The 25690-nt window shown below is 48.3% G+C and overlaps 2 protein-coding genes across 6 annotated transcripts; both read left to right on the top strand.

Moving 5' to 3' along the window:
• Positions 1–6975: 6975 nt before the first annotated feature.
• Positions 6976–16173, top strand: gtf3c5 (general transcription factor IIIC, polypeptide 5). 5 transcript variants are annotated; one of them, XM_088614934.1, is made up of 11 exons: positions 6976–7337; positions 7915–8137; positions 9301–9499; positions 9580–9775; positions 10469–10573; positions 10882–10996; positions 12011–12091; positions 12662–12747; positions 14174–14256; positions 14800–14942; positions 15382–16173. In XM_088614934.1, the coding sequence occupies exons 1-11, from the start codon at positions 7113–7115 to the stop codon at positions 15540–15542; spliced, it is 1617 nt and encodes a 538-aa protein (XP_088471060.1). In that variant the 5' UTR covers positions 6976–7112; the 3' UTR covers positions 15543–16173. The 5 variants fall into 5 exon arrangements, with proteins under 5 accessions (XP_088471060.1, XP_088471061.1, XP_088471065.1 ...); XM_088614935.1 differs by lacking the exon at positions 10469–10573; XM_088614939.1 differs by lacking the exon at positions 15382–16173 and having other exon boundaries at positions 12662–12734; positions 14800–14938.
• A 461-nt stretch (positions 16174–16634) lies between these two features.
• cel.2 (carboxyl ester lipase, tandem duplicate 2) lies at positions 16635–24577 on the top strand. Its single transcript, XM_088614933.1, has 11 exons — positions 16635–16793; positions 17602–17749; positions 18175–18294; positions 18688–18885; positions 19255–19385; positions 19502–19609; positions 20238–20355; positions 21003–21189; positions 21614–21817; positions 22764–22961; positions 23755–24577. The coding sequence occupies exons 1-11, from the start codon at positions 16731–16733 to the stop codon at positions 23948–23950; spliced, it is 1671 nt and encodes a 556-aa protein (XP_088471059.1). The 5' UTR covers positions 16635–16730; the 3' UTR covers positions 23951–24577.
• Positions 24578–25690: the final 1113 nt, after the last annotated feature.

Below are 25690 nucleotides of genomic sequence, written 5' to 3' on the forward strand. Positions count from 1 at the left end.
CAGTGATCACCTCCACCTGGCCACCAGTGTCAGATCAGAGAGCACCTGCTGTTTCTCAACCACCGCCAGCCAGGGTGTGAGACCCAGAGATCTGCAACACAAACAGGGCTGCACTTTCTGAACCGAAATGCGTGAGAACGGCACGTCAGGGGCGGGAAAAAAAAGTAGGAAGAGAACAAAGATTGGAGACAGAAATCAGTGTGCTGGGAAAAATAAAGCCCTTGCTGTCTGCCTGTTACAGTTGGTAAACAAATCTGTGGTCACCATGCAAATGGATGTTTATACTCCACTGGCAGTAAAGCCTGTGTAGAACTGTTAGGGTGGCATCCTGGTGTCAGGATACAAAGCAAATCAAAATCCTCCACAGTCTATCAGCACCTTGTCAGGATACACCAGGAGATGGTGTGGCTCTGCAAACAGGACCTGGTCTGAAAAGAGCGCGTCTAGTTTCTGCTTCGGGCAAAATCAGAGGGCCTACCCCGTAGCAGGTTTTGTGCGTGTGATTTTTTTATTTGTTTTAGTTCAGAGTTTACAGTGTGTACCAGCGCCCTCAGGACAAACAGAGCTTCGCTGGCTCACTGTTTTCCTTAACAACTCGCCCGGCAAGCCTCCATCTGGGACGGGTTCCAAAACGGGGGGTTTGGGGATCCCCAAGGGGTCCACAGGTGTGATCCAAGGGGGTGCCCACAAAAGGCCTGGAGGCGCAAAACACAAAGACTGGAACGTCAAAGCAACTCTCCCTCCAGGGAAAGTTTCGCTCTGAATTGTTCAAGAAGTCCTCGAAAGCCCTCAGGTTTCCTTCAAGAACCAGCAGGATGAGATGCTCAATTTCTGCCGCCCACCGAGCTGAAAACACTGTCAGTTTCTCCCTGCTGGTTCACCACAGAACATGAGAAAGGTAACAGGCGAGAGAGGGCCATTCAGCTCATTTGACCCTCTTGGTAGCTGATGGGAAAGAAGGATCTCATCCAGTTGTTTCTTGAAAGAAAACAGGATGTCGCCTTCAACAGCATGGCTGGGTAGCTTCTCTCAAACTCCCACAACCCCTTGCAGAAAGAAATGCCTCCTGCTCTCAGTTCCAAGTGCACTCCCACTTCCAGCAGTTTTTTTCTGGCTCGCGTTGCGCGGCTTATACTGCTGCCCCGCTGAGATGCCCCTGTCCCCTATCAGGGCAAGACCCCCAGGCACTGGACGAGCCGGACAAGACGCGGTTCTCCCAATCCCTCATTCCAGGAAAACCGGAGCTTCTCGTTACAGTTACAGAGGTGGAGGCCATGTCACCGTTCCCAGGTGCCTCGGGGCAGGCAAAATGCAAACAAGGGACGGCAGAGCGAGAGAAAGAGGGAGACAGAGACAGAGCCGGAGAGAGAGCGGGGGAACCCGTCTGGTCACACTGCCTGCTGCCACTCCCACAGGCAAGGCAACAGCCTCAACCCCCCCCGTGACCGTCCCGCGCCCCAAAAGCAAACCCCACAGCCTCGGACCCCACACGACACGAACCCCACGTTTCCAAACAGCTTACAGCAAATACGTCTCGGCGTGCATGGAGAGCGCGCGTATCAGCGCCGCGTTCCTAGAAAAGCACGAGTGTTCTGCACACGTCTATCCAGAGCACTATGGGAGAGCACGCTAAAGTGAAGTGAAGCTTTACAGTGTCTGAAGTGTAACATTTTGCATGTGTGATAAAGCCTAGTGAAACACGCACATCTAGAGAGGGATCCTGTTTCACAACTGGATTCTTTTTAAGGTGGATGCTGACACATAACAAATGATATGGAGTTGAAACCCATTTTATAGGCCATGAACTTTCTAGAATCACTCCCATTCCCTAATCCTCCCTGTCACCTCACTGCCGTTTACACATCACACTTGTCTGCTTTTCGATGTTCATCATCATAACAGGCGAGTAATCAGATAGCAGGAACTGAATTCACAGCGCCGATGAGATTAACAGGAAAAAAAACAATCTTTCTCAAACACGGAGACAGACGCCACATTGTTCCCCTGGATTCTCGTCCGAGGACAGGGACAAAATCCTGACACACACACAGGTTTTTGTGGTGGAGGGGAAATTTGGTTTGCAAATGAGCTGCATGCAAAGTGCCTGCCCTCTGCGCTTTGCTTAATGTGTACTTTGTATCAGCCAGAGGCTAAAAACTGGAAGGACTGAGGCAAGTGAAAAGATACACTGCACTGACAGAGCTGTGCACACACAAGCATGGGGACACACAATCGACACACACACTCGATCCTGCACAAATTGAAACACGTATGTGAGTCTAATCACACAACAGCTTCAGAGCAGTCATATGCACCTGCACCAGAGACCTTGTGGATATGACCACAAATCAATTTGAATCACCGTGTTGTTACTGCACATTCCTGTTGTAACAGATGAAAATAGATGGCTTTACACTTCCTTGAAGATACCGTCCACCTTAGCACTTTGGAAGATTTGTGTGCAGTTCACAGCTTTATTTATTGCAATTTACTCCATTTAGGAAACACACAAGATGATGGTAAAGGCTTTATGAGTAATGGCTCATTGGACACATAGCCACCTTTTCTAGAATAATGTCCGATTCTACACACAGTCCCACACAACTGGAACCTCACACATCTGCAAACAAGGACAAAGATATCCTGATGCACGTGTGTGAGGAGACCAACATTCATTATGCACGCATTTAACTAAACTGCTAAACACAAATCAGTAACTGACTCACAAATTAGCTTCACAAACAAATGCAAAGACTCCTGCACCCACACACCTCTCTCTGAACTCTTCGACGAATTATCTTATTACTGTACCAAAAATGTTTTCCATAAAATCTGAAACGAGCCTGCAACGTTTGACCACAGCCAGGAATTTCTGGCATCCTGGCTCTCCTGGAAAGGATAACCTGAGCTGGATGCCAGGTATTGCCAGTGAAAGAAAAAAAAAACACTCTGAATTGGAACGTGCTGGAAAGATTTTGGAGTCAATGGGCTCTTTACATGAAGTATGCTTTTTACAGTTTAGTATAGAATACAAAGTAATAAAGTAAAGGCAGTACACTGGGCTTATAGACGTTGCTAGAAAGACTAAAAAGAAGACATTTGTTAGACATCAATCATCAATCATCAACCATCACAAAACTCACCCCCTGTCCCCTGTCCACTTTCTTACACATTTTGGGGGTGCCCAGGTGTTCTGGATCCAGAGTCCACCCACTGAGTCCACCGGTTTAGACATTTTCTTGTCTTCAGGTGCAGGAACAAGCTCTGTTCTTCATGTCCACCTGTTCCTGCTCTCCCCTGACCCTGCATCGGACGAAACAGTTAGAGAATGGGTGGATTAATTTTCTTAGACATTCAAATGCATAAAAATGTGTTCTAAAAAAAATAGAAAAGGCACAGCATGACATGAGAGTAAATTACAGATTTACAGAGAAGTTTAATAGTTCAATCAACTCAAGGATTCCAAACATTCTTCTATTAAATATTGACAAAATGTTTTGAAAACCAACACTATCTCTTTACCTCTCATAGTCTACCTCATTACATGCCAACAAACACAATTTATTTGATCAGTGTTTTAGAAGCAACATGAGGTTTTTCATTAGTGTTACGTTAACCAACTTGCTCAATTAAAATAAGTACAAAATACAGTTGGCTTTAAAACCCCTTTTAGGCCTAAATACTGAAAATGTTTTGAGTGGGTGTTTATAGGTGTTAAGTAAGGTTTTAAGGGGTAAGAAACGGGTGATTTTTTAAAAGAGTAACAGTTGCTCAGCAGCAGGAATGAACTTCTCGAGTTTGAATGAGCCAACCGGCGGCCATCTTGCATCTGTTGCCTGATGGTCTAAATATGGCACTGTCACGATAAAAAAAGCCGTCCCCATCAGCTGAACAGCTGAACACTGAAGGGAGTGATGGCTCGGGAGACAGGGAGAAATAGGGAGACAGGAAGGAAAGGAAGAGCTGAGAAGGGAGAGAAAAAAACACGCCGAGCAGCTGTGGTAAAATCTGAGGCGCAGGCAGGCCGTCAGGGCAGGCAGGGCTTGGTGGCCACAAGGCCTGAGATAGCCTTATCAAGGCCCGCCTGGCTCTAACGGCCAGCACACACCAACGGCGTGGCGGGGCGGAGCCGGGCCTGCGGACTCAGATAGAGCCTGAATCGCGCTAATCAACGCAACGCATACTCACATGAACAAACCGGGCCTTCTGCCTGCGAGCAAATAACAAGACAGATTGTCACTCTTCATAAGCGATCCTCCAAAAAGCACAGAACCTCTTAAAGAGGCACAGGAAGAGAACACGCAGTGGAATCCTTCAGGCTCTTATCTGTTTTTAAATTTACTGCACTGCGTGCTATTTTAAAAATTGTCACACACCAAAAATAAGTCAAGCTGAAAAATACCAGCTTTCTGTTTAACTACAAGAGACAACGTATACTCCAGTCTTCTGACACTACCCAAGTCAACTATACCTCCAGTTTCAGTATGGGAGTTCTGAATGGGCTGTTTTAATTAGCGTTATATGAGAGAAGCTTGAAATCAGTGCCAGATATGTTCTCTACAACTGAAAGGCTTTTCTCTTTCTATCATAAGAGCTCTAGAAACGTATTGTAGGTCAAACATCTTTCTAGAAGGCAGCAGCTCACTGCATGTGAAACTGCGTCTCATCATTTCTTTGACTTTTAAATAGTTTATATAATGAAGGAGTGCATTTGAGTATCAATTGGCTGAATTTTAAATGATGAAAATGAGGCGATGCAGTGCTTGTACAATATATAATAAGGATGGAGTCTGCCTTTGAAAAACGTCATTATAATGCTAAAATGTAAAATTTTAGCAGTTTTGAAAACATTTTAACTGTACCATAGTAATGTAACATTTTTGCAAGTTAAAGGTTATTGATATAAATAAATGGATTGAAAGGTACGTATGAGGTGTGAAGCACAATTGAAATACAACTAGATCTGTATGACATCTTCAATCAGAGGTTTTTTTAATTGCTGAGACTTTGAAACATGAGAATGCCTTGCGAACCGGAGTTTTTGCCTATGTTTCAAGATAAGGCTAGAGTCATTTATTGGGCACAAAGTTAAACCTGACAAAGACACTCTGTTCCAAGTTAATGTCTGTTTAATCTTCTGTTCGGGGACGGACAATGAATAATTATCGAGTCTCAGTAGTCAGTAGTCAAGCTCGGCTGGGAGCTCTCCTTCAGTGAAGAGCCTCCTCCTCAGTGTTAGGAAAACGTATGGATATAAACGAGGTAGCATCCAGGGGTCACTGGCTGACTGGGGGGGGGGCACAGGCACAGGCATGACAGCTGATCTGCATGGAGCTACAGATGGCAGCTCAATTTCACTTCCAGGATGATTATTCTGACGCAAGCTTCAGGACTGTGGGCTCCCCGAAACCCAGACCCACACCCACGGTTATCAGCCTCTCCAGGTTGACGGACCTATCGTGTGGAACCACGGTCTTCCCTGCCCAAACCCCCCCCCCCCCAGGGGAGCCTGCCGGGCTCGGATCAGGCCTCCGCAGCTGGCACAGGCCGAGGGACCAGCGCATGACTCGGCCTCCACATGACTGAGTGAGGCCGCCGGCAGACACCCTTGTGGATTTAGACGGAACAGGTTCACAGGAAATGATGTGACATCTCTCACATGGGATGTGTCACACAGACCCTTCACATCGAGAGGGACCGTGCCAGTATGGATAGATCACATTTAACATGACTCTGCACGCTTCGTGTTCTGGCACAGTTAACGCACACTTTTGCCTGTGGTGACAATTTAAGAGACTGGGCTTCAGCTGTCCCCATTTACAAATATACACAAGAATACTGCTGCCAGTGAACATTGACATCTTGTCAATGATGACATCGGGGACAGGAAGTACGCTCTGGGCAATCTGTACGGAACTGAATAAATCTTACTTGCCTCTTTGTAGGGCAGCACAGTGGGACAGTGGTTAGCATTACTGCCTCGCAGCGCTGGGGTGCTGTCTGTGTGGAGTCTGTATGTCTGTGTCTGGTTTCCTCCCACAGCCCAAAGACATGCTGGTGGGTTAATTGGCTTTTGGGAACACTGGCCCTGGGGTATGTGTGTGTGTGTGTCCCTAGAGACTGACTGGCACCCCACCCAGGCTGCACCCCACCTTGCACATTACTTGCCAGGATAAACTCCAGCTCCTCTGCAACCGTGTGTTGGATAGAGCACTTAGAAAACGCATGGATTGAATTTAAATATTATAAATCAGGACATCCAAATTGAGCTGTGTCTACTAATCAATACTGTTCAACATCACAATTGTTTAATGCGGGTATTCCCTTCGGAAGATTGGAAAACAAATATTAAACAAATGTTTTGAGGCTTCTGCAAAACGCGCAGCTCTAGGTTTGAGTGAATTTTGTAAATATGTTCTAAATAATATTAAAGCAAAACTCCATTTAAAATCAATTCGGTTGTGTTTCTCATTATACAGCTTAAATCCCGTAGTTTAACATTTAAAACACAAAACGCTTACCTTGAAATCTTGGTTGTCTGCTTCCTCCTTGTGGACATTTTAAGAAATTCATCTAAATATGTTGTTAGTGATTTTTATTTTAATTTAACTTTTAGGCTTTATATATCTTAAAAGTTGTATACATCTACATAGAGCACTTCGTTACAAATATTTTACTTGTAAAAACTCAACGCCTGTGCTGTGCGGTGTTACGGTATTATCCGTCTCTGACGATTATTCAAAATACGACATAAAATACAGATTTGTGTAAAAGAGAAAAAAAACAAGCATTTGTCATTTAATTACTAACGACACTTAAAAAATAAATTTAAGATAAATTAACCTTAAATTTGACCAAGACACGCTCAATTTCAAATGAACTAAACAGGATGGACAGATATTTCCATCCAGATTTTAACAGGCTGGAACCATTGAGCAGGTCCGGTCACTCCAGTCGGAATTGTTTTGTGTACGGTACTAAGATGGCCGCGTCCATAAAAAGAGCGGTGCACTGGGATGGAGTTAAAAGTTTGTAGACGTGTATAAGCTGTAGATCTATAGATTTATTGATCCGATCAGCTCATACCGATCTATTTTTGTTTTGTCTGAGACATGGCTGATAATGCAGAGATGGGTGGGGAGGATACTGCGGAAATTGAAGGAGGTGCAGATGGCTTGACTGTGGCATCCGAAGCAGCCGGTCCCCGAGGTCCGGCTGCCACGGCGGTTCTGTCTCTGCCGCAGGACCGCCGGCTGGTCTGCGTGGAGCACCCGTGCCGTGTCCTCAGCGTGGACAAGATCCTGGAGACAGTCGGGGGCGAGGAGGGCATGTCGCGGGTGAGCAGAATCTGTCCAACGTCCCGATCCCTGAATGTTCAAGACCCCCCCGAGTTACCGCACCAATCTGGAACCACCTCTCCCCATAATAAGGATCCCAGATGAAGCATGGAATTCAGTTTGAAGTCTGTAATTATTGTAAATCTCGTTACTTTTCTGTGTTGGGAGGTTTCTCACGGTGGACTGCATGACCCGGTTCACGGGAAAGCGTCAGATTTTTACTGAAAAGCCCCCCCTGACAGTTTATGGACTGATTTCATACACTTCGTTTAGCAGAAGTTCTGTACTTCCTTTCCTAAACCATTAACAGTCCAGTGTAATAGCTACTGCATTGCCAGGGTCTGTGCAGCTACTAGAGCCTACTCTGTGCGTACACACGGCCCCTTATCTGAGTCTCAGAGGTCTGTGCAGTTGCGCAGAAATCTTCCCAGCTAGAACTTCTGCACCACTCCAGCCCAGCAGATGCCAGCGCTGGCAGTTGCTTCCCACTGCGGACTGGGCTTGAACGAGCCCTGCAGCTACAAGGCCCCCCCTGCGAGACCGCTGTGCCTCACCTCACGTTGCTCTCGTGTTTCAGACCTACGCCGATTCCTCCAGGCGCCTGGAGCTGTATTTCCGCCCCAGGGACCCCTACTGCCACCCGGTGTGCGGTAACAGGTTCCCCTCCACCAGCCTGCTGCTGCGTGTCCGCAGGAGAGTGGCCAAGGGCCGTGGGAATGAAGCCTCTGGAGACGCCCCTGAGCAGGAACAAATGAGCATGGAGATTCTGGGCATCATCGGCACGACCTACAAGTTTCAAGGTAAGCTTTTTTTTATCATTTTTTTTGCGCTCCAGTTTACTCCCGATTACTGCTCAGCTGCTCATCCCAGCTGGTTACCTTTTGGGTTTTTTTTTTCTGACACAAACACAGCAGCCAGACACATGGTAGGTGGTCCGATGAGCCCCGTGTTCCTATCTGAAGGTATTTCTAGAACGCCTGCATGTAAAGGAGACTTAAATAACGCATTGCTGAAATAAACATAAATAAAAACGGCACAGTTGGTGTGGTTTTTTGTGCCCTCTGCTTTGAATTTTACATTTGCATTTCTGAATGCCCCGTTTGAAGTTGGCCAAGGAGCGTCCTATGGATCTGGATTTAAGAGTTATTTAAAAAAGCATGGGTTTCAACACGTCCTTAAGGACCACGTCAGTGCTGATTGTGTCTAATTTGGAATCCTACTCCTCTCATCACCCCTTCATTTTACATCGGCAGCACTCGATGAGACTGAACACTGCTTACTAGAGCAGTGAAGAATATACACGTTGTTTTTGAAGCACATTGTCGGCCACCCATCCTTTATCCACACAGGAATCCTACAGCACCAGCAAGAGGGGAAAGCTGGGAGAGTTGGGTAGGTTCCACTCATAATAGTTAAGAACAGCTGAGGCTGCCAGTAAAAGAGAGGTTGCTGCTGTTTCTCCAATGCAAGTGTCCGGCTCCTTTCTCCTTTTGTGCTTTCTGGAGAATATCTATGCTACAGACAGCTAGTGACCTAAACCAGGCTAGAATCAAAGCTGGCTAGATTACAGGGCCTAACCACTGCTCTGCTGCGACTGCTCTACCGAGACTGAAGGTGGGGAGTCTGGAGTAAAATCGCTTATCAGGATGACTGTGCACAGAAGTATAGCACTGGGCCTCTTGTGCTCTCTTTAGCTCTGTAGTCGTGTCAGCAGTAGTCGTCATTATGAGAGCTAATGATCACATCAGAGGAGGGCTGTTTTTAGATAGCCAGTCAGACTGCCTGGCAAATACCGTGGAGAACATGCAAACTCCACACAGACAGGTGCCCTAAAGCGAGAGTCGAACCAGGACCACGGCATGAGGCACCACTACTCGTCACACTACGGTGCCGTCCTCATCTGCAGTGCTGATGCAATTACACCAATAATTATTTTTCCATCTTCATGTGCATTTTCGCTCAGGTATGGCAGACTTTCAGTACCTGGCAGTGCACGCGCAGCCTGACGGCACGCAGACCTCCCTGTACGACAAGATCTTGTTGCGGCGTCCGGAAAAGAAGGAGTTCTTCGACCAAGACGTACCCCTGTTCATCCCGCCACCCATCTTCTCGCGCCTGGACAACCCCGTCGACTACTTCTACCGCCCTGAAATCCAGCACAGGTGCGTGCGGGAGGGACACTGGGGAGGGAGCCCTGCTGGTTGGCTCGTGCGTCACCTGTCTTTTCCTCTCGTCCAATCAGGGAAGGGTACACGCACCCCGTGCTTTCAAGCGAAAACCTGATCGGGCTGAGCCGCGCCCGGCGCCCCCACAATGCCATCTTTGTCAGCTTCGAGGACAAGGATGTGCCTACGGAGCCGCTGGAGGCGGCTGTGCAGAACTGGCAGAGGTTTTGCGCCCATCCAGACAAGCACAGGGCAGAGGAGGAGATCAAACAGGTAGAAACAGTCTGATTCCAAGGGTGGGAGCCTCTCGGTTTCCTACGTATGCGACGTCCTCTCTTAAAAGAAAGCTCTTCGAGGTGATTTTTGCCCGTTATGCCTTCTGGCACGTAGGGGCAGGAACATCCTGTTGCTGTTTCCATGACATTAGTTTTTTTACCAGGACAGAGTTGTGCCCAACGTGGGACACAAACCCACTCCCCTGACATTATGAGTCTCGCGCTCCACCAGCAGAGCTAGTCAGGGCCCGTGACGGCCATCCATGCACAAGTGCTGGCAATGGCCAATTTAAAGCTGTTTTTTGTGAATAAGCCCTTTGTAAGTGTGTAAAGAATAATACTATGATGGCTGTATAAAAATAACGAGGAAACAGAACCATAAAAGGGGACGTCGTAAGATTTTGAAATATACCAGGTCCCAGTGTGTTCTTTTCATACCCTCAGGTACGGCCGAGTCCGTTTTTATCAACGGCAGTGTTTGCTGAATCAGTCCTGTTCAAGGTTCTTGGCTTTCCCACCTGAGACAGGACCACATGTGCGTAAAAGTACCCCCCTTATCTAATCCTTGAACATACCGACCAAGCAAGCGAGTGAATCGGCACACCTCCACAGCATGTGGCTCTTCCAGGTAAAGAGCAGCACGTTTATTCAGGTTCTGGATTCACTTTATTCCCCTTGTCCCCCCAAACAGCTGTTTGAGAAGCGCCCTGTCTGGTCCAAAAACGCGGTGAAGTGCAACATGGAGATTCACCCAGAGAAACTGAAACTGTTGCTCCCCTACGTGGCTTATTACATGGTGAGAAGGAAGATTTAGAGGTTCTTGGCTATCTAAGTGCAGCTCCATTTTGATATGACCATGCCCAGTTTAACCACAGATCTCGTATTGTCCCAGCCTCTGGCATGCATTTCCACGCGCTCTTTACTTTGGGCCGGCGAAAAAAGTAAAAAAGAAAAGCGCTGGTTTTCATTGCATGCGACATTAATCGCCGTAGAAAAATGAACGGCTGTATTAGGACCAGAGATCAGTGATCCTTTCAGAAGGGAAGGGTCCGAGCTGAGCAGCCCGTTTCGATGGGAAGATAAGGTGCACTAACTGTTTTCCAGCTGACCGGTCCCTGGAGGAGCCTGTGGGTGCAGTTTGGCTACGACCCCAGGACTGACCCCAAGGCCAAGGTCTACCAGGTGCTGGACTTCCGGATCCGCTGTGGAATGAAGCATGGTACTGAACCCGCACAGAGTGTCCTCGTTCGAGCCCAGACCTGAGAGAGGGCGTTCGGCAGAGCCGGCTTCATTCGATCTGCAGAGAAGGACACCGTACAGTGAGAGAGTCCACCCTCACACGAGCAGGCCCAGCTGCCTACGAACCCCCTCGTTTGCGCCTCAAGCTGTTCATTTCACAAAGGCTGTTCATTCTAGCAGGTTTTTACAAGTCGTTGTCATATCGCGGGATCCCAGTCAAGCTCATTCTGTCCCCTACCTCCCCAGTTACCGCTCACAGCTGGCAGGGCGTCTTTCCCGAGCTCGTTAGCGCGCCGAGCTGCTGCGAGTTCGGGGTTCGAGCCTCTCGGGCACGGTGCTTGTTCTTGGACCGTTCTGCTGCAAAACAGCCGGAGGTGCAGGACACCTCCTTCCACCTGCAGGCTTCGTCACCTCGTCAAGAGCCCAGTGAACCGGGCCCCGTGATCCCAGCACACTTGCACACCACAAGTTATGTCGGAGTGCTGCAGATCCGTTGCGAACACTAGATGGCGCTGCCATTCTTATTTTACACCCCGAAAGTTTGAGAAGAAGAGGGCAGGTCATCTTTGTACCATTCGTGCTCCCTCAGAACGTCGAGCTGGGGTCACGGCAGCCCTGATCTCGCAGATCAGATGGGGTGAAGTGGGGTCAACAGCACACGCCTGGCCTCTCCTCGGATGGCAGGCCCGTCAGTCCGAGGCAGCAGGAAACCAGTGCATTCAGGACAAACCCATGCCAACGTGAGGCAAACATGCAAGCTCCACACAGAATGTGCCCCAGGCTGGAACCAAGAGCCGTCAGGCAGCAGCTCCTAAGCCACCCTTGTAACACTGAAAGTACTTCAGTACCGGGGCTGAGAAATGGGCTTTCGACAGCCATTACGCTCTTGGCCTCAGAAGCTCCCCTGTGAGGTTTTGAATTTCGCGTGTTGTCAGTTCATCTCAAAACGTTGCGTTTGACTTCACGCTTTCTGATGTCTGCTCTCGTCTTTTAGGTTACACCCCGAATGACATGCCAGTGAAAGCGAAGAGGAGCACGTACAACTACAGCTTACCCATCACTATCAACAAGACGGGTAGGCACAAGGGTGGCGCCCGAGAGGCGCAGAACTGTTCACCTTGTATCTGTGGCCCGTCGTGTGGACAGTCTGCAAGGCGCTGCCTCTCAGTCGAGATGTACGTCTCGAGAGCCCGCAGATTACAGACATCCTCGAGCAGTGAAGGTGTTGATTCAGACTGCAGGCTGAGCCACATGAACACCTATAACCAAGAGCGCCATCGCTCATCCCAGCGCTGCACTCTGCTGTGGGTGCTGCTGGGAGCACAGTGTGAATCAGGAGCTGTAGACCGTACGTCTCCCGCCTCCTGTGTTAGAATAAGGATCTGAGGTCTGAATCGGGTCGAGTAACTGATGGCGATTCCAGATTGGAGGGGTATAGAAAGATGATTAATGGGCACTTCCTAATTTTAACCAAAAATAAACCATCTGTTATATCTTTACAATGGATCAGAAAACTAAAAAGGTTGACGCTCAGCAGTGGCGTCCAACGCAGGTCCGTATCTCTTTCACGGACCTGTTGTGCGCAGTAGGTGCTTGAGCATGTTGGAGTTTCCTTGTGTCACTGACCCTGCCCTCCGTGTGCCAGTGCCACCACCTGCCCGGCTGCAGGACATCACAGAGGGAGGATCCAGCACCCTGCCCAGGCCCGCCCCCTGCAGGTACAAACTGAAAGTACGTACGACGCACAAGGACCTTTCCAAACGCGGTGTTTCAAATGAAGGATTTAAAATGGGAACATGGGTAAAAAAAAAAACTAAACCTCAAACTATATGACAATCCCCAGAGTGGTAATTATTGTTTCTAGGACTGCAATAACCATTTACCCTTTACTGTTCACAGTAGTGTGGCCAATACTGAACACTGTTTGCAATCTAAAGCCTCAACATGAACTTTTCTAGACTTACACGTCATGCTTTTTGTTGTGTGTTTTTTCATTATGTTTGCTATTTTATTGCTTCCGGATATTATCCTTGCAGATTTTTTATGTACAGGTTGGAATTAATTTCCTTCATCCTTTCAGTTATCATTAACTTGTCCCCCTAGCCATATCCGCCTAAGCGTGTGTATTTGCGTTCAACGCTACACTTTTCATTACCAAAAACATTTTTTTTATCGTTTCTCAGACTACTGCAAATCCAACTGATCTGCACGACCATTAAGTTTGTTTTCACTGCAGTGAAACTAGTTTGTAATAAACAAACTAAATAATAGTGTGATGCTGACAATCGCAATTTAGACAGAAACAACACAATGGTTGAATAATATATATATATTTACCGGCAAAATCAAAACACTACATCACAAAACGCAAGACCACCTGAGCTTTTCAGAACTATGTTTTGTAAACAGATACATCAGCAGAAAGCAAACAAACCTTTCAGTTACGTTCATCTCGCGTTTCTGTTTGGAGAAAAATCATCTCCAGCAAAATACAAGCGCAAAAGCAAAAATTCGCTAAAATAGATATAAAGAGCATTTTGCCTTACCTTGAGAGAGTGCATTCATTTGACTATTTTACTATTAAAATTCACGAGTTTTGTAAAAATAACAAACCATTCTGCAACAAAGATGGCTGTAAAGAAGCCCAATGCATTCAAATCAACCGGCTCTAGAAAGAGCTCATCTGATTGGTTCAAACAGCTGTCATTCAAAGATCTCTGGCCGTTCTAAAACCCTCCTCTCTACAGCATGCAGGCGTAGTTTTTTTTTTAATTGTACTAAACCTGTTTATTATGAGTGCTGTATGAGCCCATAAATACCAGAAAAGAACAAAAAAAGTTAAACCAGTGTAAAAGCACTTTTTTTTAACTGTAAAGTTTTATAAGAAGCCTCTCTAGGACTGGCGGTATTGAAATACTACAGTAAAAATGTCCTCATTATTTTTATGATTTTTTTTTTGGAAGGCTGAGATTCATGTCCTGTCTTTATAAAAAAAATCATGCTGATTTTTTTAATACTTATTACTATACATATTATTTTTAATCATTTTAGTTTTCAACAACTGCAGAACAGAACCAAAACTCAAGCTAAAACACTAGAAGGTCTGTAATTCAATAGGACAGTTTTGCAATGAGGGGCTGGTGTTGTCTTTTCTCAGGAATCTGCCTACATCTTCCGTGAAGGCACCCTGCCGCCCTACAGACAGATGTTTTACCAGCTGTGTGACCTGGAGGTGGAAAGGTAAAGAAACACCGGGCGTTTCCTTTTCTTCAAGCTCGCGGTCTGGGCACCTTTATCTTTCACTCGGGCTCTAGGGATCGTCTGTGTTTTAACCGTTTGGTTGTAAGTATGGGGTCAGCATTGCTGCGCCCCTGGGTTCCATTTCCAATCTGGGGGTGCTGTCTGTGTGGAGTTTGCATGTTCTCCCTGGGTTCACATGGATTCCTTTGGGTGCTGCAGTTTCCTCCCACAGTCCTGATTGGTTAATAGTGGGGTAGTTGGAAAGCTGGCTTTGTGAGAGTGTGTGTCTGTCCTGCAATGGCCTGGGGGTCCTATCCAGGGTGTACCCCAACAGGCGCCCCCTGCTGGCCTGGAGGGATCTGGCGACCCTGCATTGTTTGAAGCAGTTAGAAACCTCCAGGACAGAACAGGTGGGTGATTGTGGACCTTCTTCGCGGTGCTAGGGGTCCTGTCCTGAATGTGCAGGCCAGGTGTTGACGGCAGTCTCTCTCACACCTCCTGTGGCCAGAGCCAAGTGATGTTATCTCTCCTGCGCCTTGGCAGCTTGAAAAGGATCATTCATCGCAACGATGGCAAGGAGACAGAGTGCACGGAACGCGACGGCTGGTGTCTGCCCAAGACCAGCGACGAGCTGCGGGACATCATGTCCAACATGATCAAGCAGATCATCCGCTCCAAGAGGCCAGGTAACTCGACACCCCCCCCAGTGCCGGAATCACAGGGCCTGTCAGGGCACCTGCTCCCTTGAGAAGGGCGTGCCAGTACTCCGGCAGGTGCAGAGGTCTCCAGGTGAAAGATGTGGTGAAGGAAGCTGGATTGGTTGGCCGGGGTCTTTAATTGAATTGTCAGCGAGGTTTTCCCTAGAGAAAGTGCGGTTTGTTATTCTAGTCGCACGCATCCTCTGCTTTCAGCCTTGCCCCATAAAAAAGTGCAAAGTTCGAGTGGAAAGCGCAGCAGCATGTGTGTTGTTTTGTTGCAGAATTCGGCAGCATTTCCTGCTGTATCGAGCATCGTTTTCCTGAGTAAACGATGAAGGGTGTTGTTCTTAACGAGCTCTCCCAGAAAGGGGCTGAGCAGGCGTGGGAGAGATCCTAATCCTCTTCCTGTCTCGTCCGCGTGCGGCAGCTCTCTTCCCCCCCAAGGCCCAGCGCCCCTCGTCTGGGGGTCCGCATGGGGCGCTGGACATGGACAGCGGCGAGGAGGACGAGGAAGACGAGGAGGAAGAGTTCCAGCCCTCGGAGGGGAGCGACAACGAAATGGAAACGGAGATGCTCAGCTACGTGTGAACCCGCCTCCAGCCCCTGTGAGGAGCCGGTCCTCCTTCCTGCCGCACTGGGAAACGCGACACCTGCGGGGACATGCACTGGGACACGGACACCTGGCCTGCAGAGCCACACAGTCACACACAGCCAGGCTGGATGCTTCCTGGGGCAAAGTGAGGGCAGTCTTACCACTCCTCATGTACAGCAAGACCCGAAGCCTGCTCTGATTCTGAAAAATAAGGACAACGAGTGATTGGGCTTGATGTAATGAATTTAAAAATGTGCGTTTTCCTTTTTCTTCTGTGTAGTTTAGCTGCCTGAAGAAGGCAGCTGCTGGATGCGTTTTAGTGTGTGGCTCTTTTTCAAACTGCAGGGAGTCGGGTCCATGTGTGTTGGTTGTGTAACGATCAGGAGGGCCCGTTGTTTCAGGCGAGTGTCTTGGTACGTTCACGCTATCTGCACGTTGTCTCGTATTGTCTCTGCCGCAGAACTCTTCTGTAAAAAAAAAAACATTTTTTTTTGTCTACAATTGAAAAATCATGTAACATTCCACTATACAAGCAGTGTACAATTGCATTTCAATTCCTTGACAGGCAGAAAAGTACTGTAAATGTTTTTCTTTGGGTTTCTGCACATAAACTCTTTGAGAAGACCAGCCACAAGTATTATTTTTTCTATAAAGCTATAAAAGCCACTTTGTTGCACCCCCCTGTGAGATTCACTGCTGCTTGATTGGAGCTCTCTGTTGAGTAAGAGCAGAGGGCCTGTCATGAAGGAGGGTGACCGAAACCAAGCCTGGAATCCCCCCCCAAAGAAATCTACTACAAGGTGTCCTGTTTCCTAAACTGTTACATGCTGCCAAAATCAATACTGGTATCTTTTGGAAAGTATTACAACAACAACCTTTCTTTTCCCATTTTTTCCAGTCGTGAAGTGAAGGTCAGCTATTGCATCAGCCGGGTGAATTTGGGGAAGGCACTGGCAGGAGCTGTTGGTCAGTTCCAGGCCCTCCCCTTAAAGGTGATAGTGTCATGGGGGATTACCGACAGGTGATTTAGGAATGTACAAATAAAGGCCGTAGATGGCCTCTGGTTTTTTTATGAGAACAGATTGATATTCAACAGCAGAGAGAGTGAATAGCCATGCCCACACGTGTGTATAAATACACCTGCACACTGAGGGGACCCATTCCCTGCCAGGAACAGACTGAAGATGGGCTCGTGGGGGACGCTGCTGGCTTTCGCCCTGTGTGTGGGATGTGCTTCAGCAGCCACTGTAAGTCAGGTCGCGGCGAATGAACTACAGCCAGGGCACTTTGAAGCCAGGAGAAGAAAATCTGTCCTTCTGAGCGTCATGTTTCAAGTTGTGTGCACAAATTACTATTGTCTATTGGCTGTCCACTGGGTGCCATGTGTTTCAAGTTCTTTAAGGGCAGGAATCAGTTGTTCTGCCCTGACAGCTGGACTCTCAATGCAGGAGAGAAGCTAGGATACCTAACAGCTCAGCTGAAGGCAAAGAGTTTATCGTGCGTCTAAAGATGAATTTAAAGCGAAGAAACTTCAGTATCACGCAAAGCTGCATTCAAGAACTTACTAGAAGAGTGGTAAATCGACACGGTGAGTTAGCTGTCTGAAGAGATCAGGCTGCTGACAGCTAGTCTAATCTCGAGCGCTGCAGCAGCCCGCAGTGTTGGAGACACTTCAGATCCCGAGAGCCTTACTCCTTTCAGCTGAGGCTGGGCGGTGGGATTTCAGAGTTGCATCAGCTGTTGTCTCTGAGCTGCTGATCAATAGGTTTGATTCATTGGCTAATTTTCTAAAAAAATCCTGTCTGTGCAGGTATATATACACAAATACCATTTGGACACTTGTAGATGCTGTTCATGACCACAAGTACTTGAACTGGCATTAAAGCTTTACTCCTGAAATATTTCCATATTTCTAAGATGTCAGATGCTGAGTGCAGCAATGTGTGTGTCTGAGTGTGTGTATCTGCAGCTCAGAGTGTGTGTCTCAGTGTGTGTGTGTGTGTGTGTGTGTGTGTTTGTATAGCTGCAGCTCGGTGTGTGTTTGTATATCTGCAGCTCGGTGTGGTCTACACAGAAGGAGGAATGGTGGAAGGCACACACAAGCGGAAAGGCCTCTTCAGATCCATGGATATCTTCAAGGGGATTCCCTTTGCTGACCGGCCAGGCCGATTCGAGAATCCTAAACCTCACCCAGGGTGGTCAGGTAAAGTCCCCAACACGCCAGGAAATATGGAGTTCTGAGAAATGCCAGCAAAACCACAAAAATAAGCAGCCCCTCAGCGACTGCCCAACTCCCTTTGGCCTCATTTAGTACTTATTGAAAACTGCTTGTTACCGGGAGCTGATTTAGTCAAGCCCCTGATCTGCCACTTATTAACTGTGTATTCCACTGAGCACTTCACTTCCTGTGCTACTGGATGAAAAGGAAGCGAAGGTTCAGTTATAAATGAGACTGGAGTATTCTTGTGGGAAAGCAATTACAGATAAAATATTGAAGATGGGGAATATGCTCTACTCATACGTGGCTGGATTACTAGTTCTCCGTTTTGCACAGTGTTGGTTAAATGCAGAAGGTCCTTTTCCTGCTGCTTGTTATAATGGCGATTGTTCCTGCCTTCTGTCCTGCAGGAGTGCTGAAGGCCACTGAGTTTCGGAAGAGGTGTCTCCAGATTACACTCACCCAGAGCAGCACTCGGGGCAGCGAGGACTGTCTCTACCTGAACATCTGGGTCCCTCAGGGCTCTAAAGGTACTGATCCCCACTAGAGCATCTACAGCACATTGATTTGACTGAGGGTAACTGCGGAGTGTACCCATGGGTAAAGGCAACAGCCACACAGTAGTAGCTCCAATCCTGAAGAATCTCAGAGAGCTTTACAGCCACCACTGAACCTCAGCACCACCACTGAACAGCACCATCATTGAACCCCAGCACCACCACTGAACAGCACCATCATTGAACCCCAGCACCACCACTGAACAGCACCATCATTGAACCCCAGCACCACCACTGAACAGCACCATCATTGAACCTCAGCACCACCACTAGGATCAAGGGAACACAAGTCTTCACCAGTGAAATAAAGGGGGGTGTTAGGTAGACCAGATTGAGACTGACACCCTGTGCTCTGTCCCACCACAGTGTCCACTGGCCTGCCAGTCATGGTGTACATCTACGGGGGGGCCTTCCTGGTGGGGGGGAGCCAGGGAGCCAACTTCCTGGAGAACTACCTGTACAGCGGCGAGGAAATCGCAGACCGCGGCAAAGTCATTGTGGTTACCGCCAACTACCGCGTGGGAACGCTGGGCTTCCTCAGCACTGGCGACGCCAACGGACCTGGTAGGTGTCACTGGAGACGAGGGCATGGGGGGACTCTGGGGGACTGAGGCCTGAGTCCCAGTCAGTCACCACCTTCAAGGTCACTGGAATAGATGCCAAGAGCCCACACAGCCAATCCAAACACAGGACGCTGGCTGAGAGAAACAGCTGAGGCGGTAGAGGGCCAGTGGAAGAGTTCCAAAACACGCAGCACTAAAGGTGATGCCTGTAATCACTTGTCCCTTTCCCTTCGCTCGTCCTGACAGCTCTTCTTTTTACAGCTCGAATTATGGAATTCCTAATCCCTGCTTGTAGAATTCTGTGGAGTTCACTCTGGTGGTGGAGGGTGTGCTTTGGCCCGGCTCGCGAGTGTGTTTTCCTGAACTCCAGGGAATTACGGGCTGCGGGACCAGCACGCCGCCATCGCCTGGGTGCACAGGAACATCAAAGCGTTCGGCGGAGACCCCGACAACATCACCATCTTCGGAGAGTCGGCAGGGTCCGCCAGCGTCAACTTCCAGGTGCGCAAGGGCCCGTCGCCACCCTGTTTCTCCGCCTGGCTTTGAGCTCAGCTCCTCTCCTTCGTGCTCCTGTAGCGTGTGGTGTGAACCCTGGCTGTCTGTGGCTGTTCCTGCAGATCCTGTCTCCGTACAACAAGGGACTGATCCGGAGAGCCATCTCGCAGAGCGGAATGGCGCTCAGCCCCTGGGCTCTCAACAGGAACGCCCTGTACTGGGCCAAGAAGGTCTGTATTCCACCTTAACAAACCCACCGGCTTTTTGGGAACTTTTAAAATTCCCCAAGGAGTCGATGATGTTCTTCTGGTGCTCGTGGATAATTTTAGTTTGTGGGACCAATTCAGAATTTGGTTTCCTTCCAACTCACATTAGATTTTCCAACTCTTTGGCATCACATGCCCAGTAAGAGCTCCTGAGCTTCTGAGTCCCCAGCAAAAGACATTTGGCCTTATGTATTTCTACGATAGTAATGCCATGATAGTTTGACTTACCCAATGTAATGAATCCTCCTGGTAAGATTGTTCACATAACTTTTCCACAGAATGGGTGTCTTTGGTTCTGCTCTTTATGGCAACACAAGGAAGGAGGGGGCGGGGCTGTGATTTTACCCTGCTCCGGGTTTATGGAGTCCGGTTCCTCAGCGTTCAGCGATAGAGTTTAATTTGCTGGTTTTGAACTGTTTGCGAAAAACAGACGCCAAGGCTTTTGAGAGCAGGGCGGTTTCCTCAGGAGGGGCGATTGTGCCACCCAGATCCGAGCAGCCCCTGAGGACATCAGTGCGCGAGGGAGGACCTAGTGTCCCGCCCTCTGGGCCACCGATCGCTGGGCCTGACCGAGCACGCTGCTGTCCCGCAGATCGCGGAGAAGGTGGGCTGCCCCACCGACGACACCGCGCGGCTCATGGGCTGCTTGAAGATCACAGACCCTGTGGCCGTCACCCTGGCTGGGGACCTCATGCTTTTCGGCTCCAGCGGTAAGTGAGGCTGCGCATAACAAGGAGAAGTACCTCCTTCGTGTGTTTAAATATATGCTGAGCCTCAGGCAAAAACCGATCGCTCACAACTGCAACGAATCTGCTAAGCTGCTATCAGGTAAAGGACAATCTTTTTTTATAGCACCAGGTTTACTGATGGCAAGAGAGTGGTGGTTTTCTTAACGGAGTCCTAATCATACGTTCATGAAAACGACACCAAAATCCCTATCTAAAATATAAAGCAAAAATAAAATGATGTTTCTTTTTATGCTCAGTCTGTATGCATGTGGGTTCAAGAATGAAAAATAGCTGTATTTCCAAAACTGTGTGAGTAGCCAAGGGGACCATTAACATTGGGTCATGTTTTGAGCTGCAAAGAAACAGAGGTGAGATCTGCCTGCTCTAGGGGTGCAGCTCTCCTCGTGTCCTGAGAGCCCGATCAAACCAGACCCATGCGTGCCTTTGGTCCCAGGGTAGACGAACAAGATCCAGCTGGATTTATAACACGTTCCGTGTCACTGCTCGAACCGGCAGCATCTGGATCAGAGGATCCAGCCCTCACTGGTTCCAGAGCTGGCCGTGGTGCACTCCCAGGCGGGCTGGGCTCTGCGGCGCCCGTGTGAACGAGACCTGTGCTGTGCCCACAGACCCCGTGGTGTGGAACCTGGGCCTCTCTCCTGTTGTCGACGGTGACTTCATTCCCGACGACCCTGGCAACCTGTTCCACAACGCCGCCGACATCGACTACATCGCCGGCATCAACAACATGGATGGGCACCTGTTCGCTGGCTTAGACGTCCCCTCCATCAACAGGGCCAAGGAGACCACCAACCCGTGAGTGAAGACTCTCCCTCGAGAGGCAACCTGACCCCTGGGGTCCAGACATAGGCTGTTCGAACCCGGATCATTCTGGCTGGCCGACTGTGGTTGGGGAACTCTAGGAGGCGGTAATACTGCCAAAATGGGGGAGGTGTTTGTTGGCCAGGGTCTTCTCAGCTGGTGTCTTGGCCAGGCACCCACAAGCTTGAGAAACAAAAAAGGTTGCTCCTTCCAATCTGTGCAAATTCTCTTGCAAACCCCTCTGCACGCAAGAACACATGATTCGAACACGTTCCTGAAAGCCATCCATTGCTTTCGGACTGGGTGGAGTTAAGGTCAATAATGGTTCCCGAATTAAAAACGCTGTCATCTTAAATGCTGGCTATGGCAAAGCGCTGCCGACGTCAGTCGGAATTACGCGGGCATTCGTCTCTGGCAGAGAGGACCTGAAGAGGCTGCTGAGGGGCCTGACCAGGGAGAAGGGGGAGCAGGCCGTCCAGAGCGCCTTCGAGCTGTACACACAGAACTGGGGCCCGTCGCCCTCACAGGAGACCATCAAGAAGACGGTGGTGGACGTGGAGACCGACTTCCTCTTCCTTGCGCCCACAGAGTCTGGTCTCTACCTGCACGCTAACAATTCCAAGTAAGCTCACCTGTCCCCGAACCCTCATGACAGCAGTGCTATAACAGAGCATCCTTCCCCCAGTTTTCTGCTTATCTATTTATAGACTGATATGGACTCGTGGCAATGAATATTAATTGGCTTTTGCCCTTTCACAAAGCTGGAGGGGGAACTACACCTTCTAAATAGACTTCAACTTTTCCCTGTGGCACATATTAAGTCAAAGTTCAGAGCCACAGACTCCTCCAGCAATGTGAAGTGACCAGAGCCAATTAATATTTCATTAATGGCCCGCATGGTCGTGAAACACACCATGAATTTTAAAGGCGTTTCTTGTAAGATACCTGTCTGTCTCGCCCGTAGCTTCTTATAATTAGGTCTAAAAATAGCCTTTATATCATCAATGTATAAATAGAGAAATGGTTACCTATAATCAATGGAATAGGTGGTGAGTTCAATTAGAAAATGAACAATTCTGCAGATTTTCCGGGTGACCTTTAGTTACAAACATCTCCTCACCTGGGAGAAGGGTTGCATTGGTCCAATTCAAGTTCAGCTTGACCGGTTTAGCAGGAGGCAATTTAAAGAGATCTAAAACCCCCTGGATTCTGAACTCCAGGGACAGGAGTTGGAAACCATGGATTTTGGGATCAAGACCCCCTTGTGTCCTTAAAAAAAATAACTTCCCACTAAAATCTTGCAGTTTTTTTCCAAAATCGTAACTGGCACAGTCAGATCTGTTTGTCATATTATGAGCTCCCTGTCTTCTCCAGGGGAGAGAGATTTCCTGGGAAAGATGTACAACAATCCATCCTACGGTATAAAGCATATCTGTTCCTTCATTGCCTTAAAACTGTAATTGGCGCATTTTCCATGCAATATGGTGGACATGAAAACAGTTGTTTCCCGGGGTTGACCTTTGAACTTCACCGTTTCCCCTCCCTTTCTCCCTCGCCTGGGGCGTCAGGACCGGTCGCACCTACTTCTATGTCTTCTCCATGCCTTCCCGGATCCCAATCTTCCCCAAATGGATGGGCGCGGACCACGCCGAGGATCTCCAGTACGTCTTCGGGAAGCCCTTCACCACGCCGCTGGCCTATTTCCCCCGCCACCGCGACGTCTCTGGCTACATGATCGCCTACTGGACCAACTTCGCCCAGACAGGGTAAGCGTCCCTGCGGCCCGGGCCCTTCTCCGAGCTGCATGGAGCACGAGGCCGGAGCCACCAGGAACAGCTCCTCGGGCTCTCGGCCATTTCTACACCAGATCAATTTCCATGTCCTCTCGCCTCCGTGGGCTGAACAAGCAGAATGTTTCATCTGCGATGGACTGGTGTCCTCTCCAGAGTGTTCCCTGCCCCCCCACGACCCTGGGAATGGATGGATCGTTTATTATTTCTGGAATTCTGATTAATTCACTATCCCTAATGTTCCCACCATTTACTATCACCTCCTGTTGATCTGGTGTGAGTTACCAGGTGTATTACTCTAATAATGCTGCGTTTTGAAGGGTAAGAATTTTTCAGCATGTCTTTTGGATCACCTTGTGCCCCTTTAAACTCACTTTGATCCGATTCGTTGTGACACGTCGGAGCACCGCCGCCCGTGGATGAGGAAGTGAGGCACGTACCTGTGGCTGAGTGGGGCGTGTCCCGGCTTCATCTGCAAGCGGAACAAGGCCGAGAGGCGACGCTGTGCAGGAGGGAAAGATCAATCAGTTCACCATGTTGTACAACGGGAACATTTAGAGCTGTGTCAAACATTATTTCACCTGAACTAACCCATGCAGTTGTATGGTGCCAGAAGTGAAATGGCAGTGTTTAAAATAATTCACCTTTGGGTTCCCAAAACCCCGTGTTACAGGCCATAATTTTATTCCGAAGTGTACCTCTCAACAGGACGTAATCATGAACTACACAAACCGTGGGAGTCCTTCTGATTAATCCCTCTCTCCCGCAGTGACCCCAACAAAGGAGAGTCCAAGGTACCAGCCCAGTGGCCACTGTTTACCAGCACAGGACACAAGTACCTGGAAATCAACAACAAGATCAACCAGAACTCCATCAAGGCCATGCTGAGGACTCGCTTCATTCATTACTGGACCTCAACTTACCACAGTCTTCCCCCCTTTTCCAATTCCACTGCAGAATACTGAGCCCCGCCTTGTGACGGTGGGAACCCCTCCCACTCACCTTGTGCCCCGCCCCCACGCCAATGTAGCCCCGCCCATTTGAAAAGACCCGCCCCCAGCCACCTCTCACTGTGCCGTTTCCCAGTCCGCCCACACCCATCCACGTGCGCCACACCTTCGATTAACCACACCTGTGTCCCCTTCCCCACCTGTCTTCCAGTTGCCACAGCGTGTGCTGTGTTGGCATGGGATGAAGTTCAATATTCTACCTTTGCCCTTCTCACGAATGCATTTCTCTGTACTCGCCCGTCGGCGCCCCTATCACTTGTATGCTTGATATTTTTCGTAAAAATGAATGGTAAAGTTAGCTGTATATGTACTGGCATAGAATAGATTGCTGATTTCTCTTAATACGTTAGAACAAATGAATAGAGGGCCTTAACGACCTAGCTGGAAAGTTTTGTTACAGACACCCACAACTCTTGGTGTATAGAACTGTTTCCTATTTGCCATCTTAAAGGAAAGCAGTTTCTTCAAGATTTGATATGCGAGTCCGACTCTTGCTGCTCAGCTGGTGGGATTGCTGCTTTCCCTGCTGAACTGTTTCTATGCCTGTAATCAGTCTTCCAATAAAACACAGCATCAACCTGCTTTCTGCATCTTCAAACCTTCACATTTGGTCAGCAGAACAAGGATCCCATCGGGCGTGTCTGCTTCGCAATCATGAGCAAAGAGACGAGGTTTATCACACTGCAGATATTTATTAACTGTCCCCCCCCCAACATAATAAACAGCGCTTGCAGGAAGGGACAAGCTGCTGTTCCGTTATACAAAAGACACAGGCAGATCGACAAGAAATGAAAGCTATGAACAAGAAACTGGGAACTAACGTTTACCGTATTATAAACTTCATATATTTATATATTAATTTATAATTTCATAGGAACAGAAAATGTACAATGCTACACAATGACACTATGTACAAATCAATAAATAAGGCCGGGGCCAAAAAAAGCCAAGTTACAAAGGACAAATTTCAGTATTCAGTTTTCTTGTACAAAAAATACAAAAGAAAATGGAAAAAAGGTGACTTTTGTTTAGAAAAAGTTTGTCATATGTTTTCAAGTAAGAGACAGACATGGCACCAGTTTTCCTTCAGTATTTCCCAAGGGGTGAACCGTTCCAGGTTCAGTCTTTCAGAAGTATCACGGGCGCAGAGGCCGGGATGTTCTGCGGCGCTTTCTTACGATATTTGCCTACGTCTTTGGCAGATAATATGAGCAAACAGGAGTCTCCTCCCCGCCCCGTCAGGAGCCTGTTATTAACAGCCGGGGGGTTGGCTCTCACTGTAGCACATCTGCAAAAACCTGCTACTTAAAGAATCCATTAATTAGCTGCTGATGAGGCCTGAAAAAAAGCTTGCCCAACAGCTGCTACTATATATATTAAGCTTATATTCCCAATGAATGTGAGAATTAAATCCATTACCCTCCTATTAAAATTCTGACACTTGAATGCGTGACTAATTCAGTCCGTCTCTATGTGCTAGAGAACCCACTTTCTCACAATTATCAGGAACCATTTGATTAAGGACTGATGACTCACGCTTTCACATTTTCTTTCATTTGTGCTTAATATGATAATTACAGTGGATTCTTAAAGTAGCCTCTTCCCGGTCAGCCCCAACCCCTCCCCGCCTGGGTGAAAATCGAACCCGTGCCGCCGTGCCTGTCAAACGGGAGATCGTCCTCGGCCGCCCGCTCC

This window comes from Lepisosteus platostomus, chromosome 21, assembly GCF_059453375.1.
Source record: "Lepisosteus platostomus isolate fLepPlt1 chromosome 21, fLepPlt1.hap1, whole genome shotgun sequence".
Lineage (NCBI taxonomy): Eukaryota > Metazoa > Chordata > Actinopteri > Semionotiformes > Lepisosteidae > Lepisosteus > Lepisosteus platostomus.

What these genes read in the sequence shown, in the direction of transcription:
- gtf3c5 (XM_088614934.1), top strand. Translation starts at nt 7,113, where the DNA reads ATGGCTGATAATGCAGAGATGGGTGGGGAGGATACTGCGGAAATTGAA. An exon ending in CGCCCTGAAATCCAGCACAG is followed by an intron (nt 9,500 to 9,579) that starts GTGCGTGCGGGA and finishes TCGTCCAATCAG; the next exon opens with GGAAGGGTACACGCACCCCG. An exon ending in CCGCTGTGGAATGAAGCATG is followed by an intron (nt 10,997 to 12,010) that starts GTACTGAACCCG and finishes CTCGTCTTTTAG; the next exon opens with GTTACACCCCGAATGACATG.
- cel.2 (XM_088614933.1), top strand. Translation starts at nt 16,731, where the DNA reads ATGGGCTCGTGGGGGACGCTGCTGGCTTTCGCCCTGTGTGTGGGATGT. An exon ending in GGTCCCTCAGGGCTCTAAAG is followed by an intron (nt 18,295 to 18,687) that starts GTACTGATCCCC and finishes GTCCCACCACAG; the next exon opens with TGTCCACTGGCCTGCCAGTC. An exon ending in CATGCTTTTCGGCTCCAGCG is followed by an intron (nt 20,356 to 21,002) that starts GTAAGTGAGGCT and finishes CTGTGCCCACAG; the next exon opens with ACCCCGTGGTGTGGAACCTG.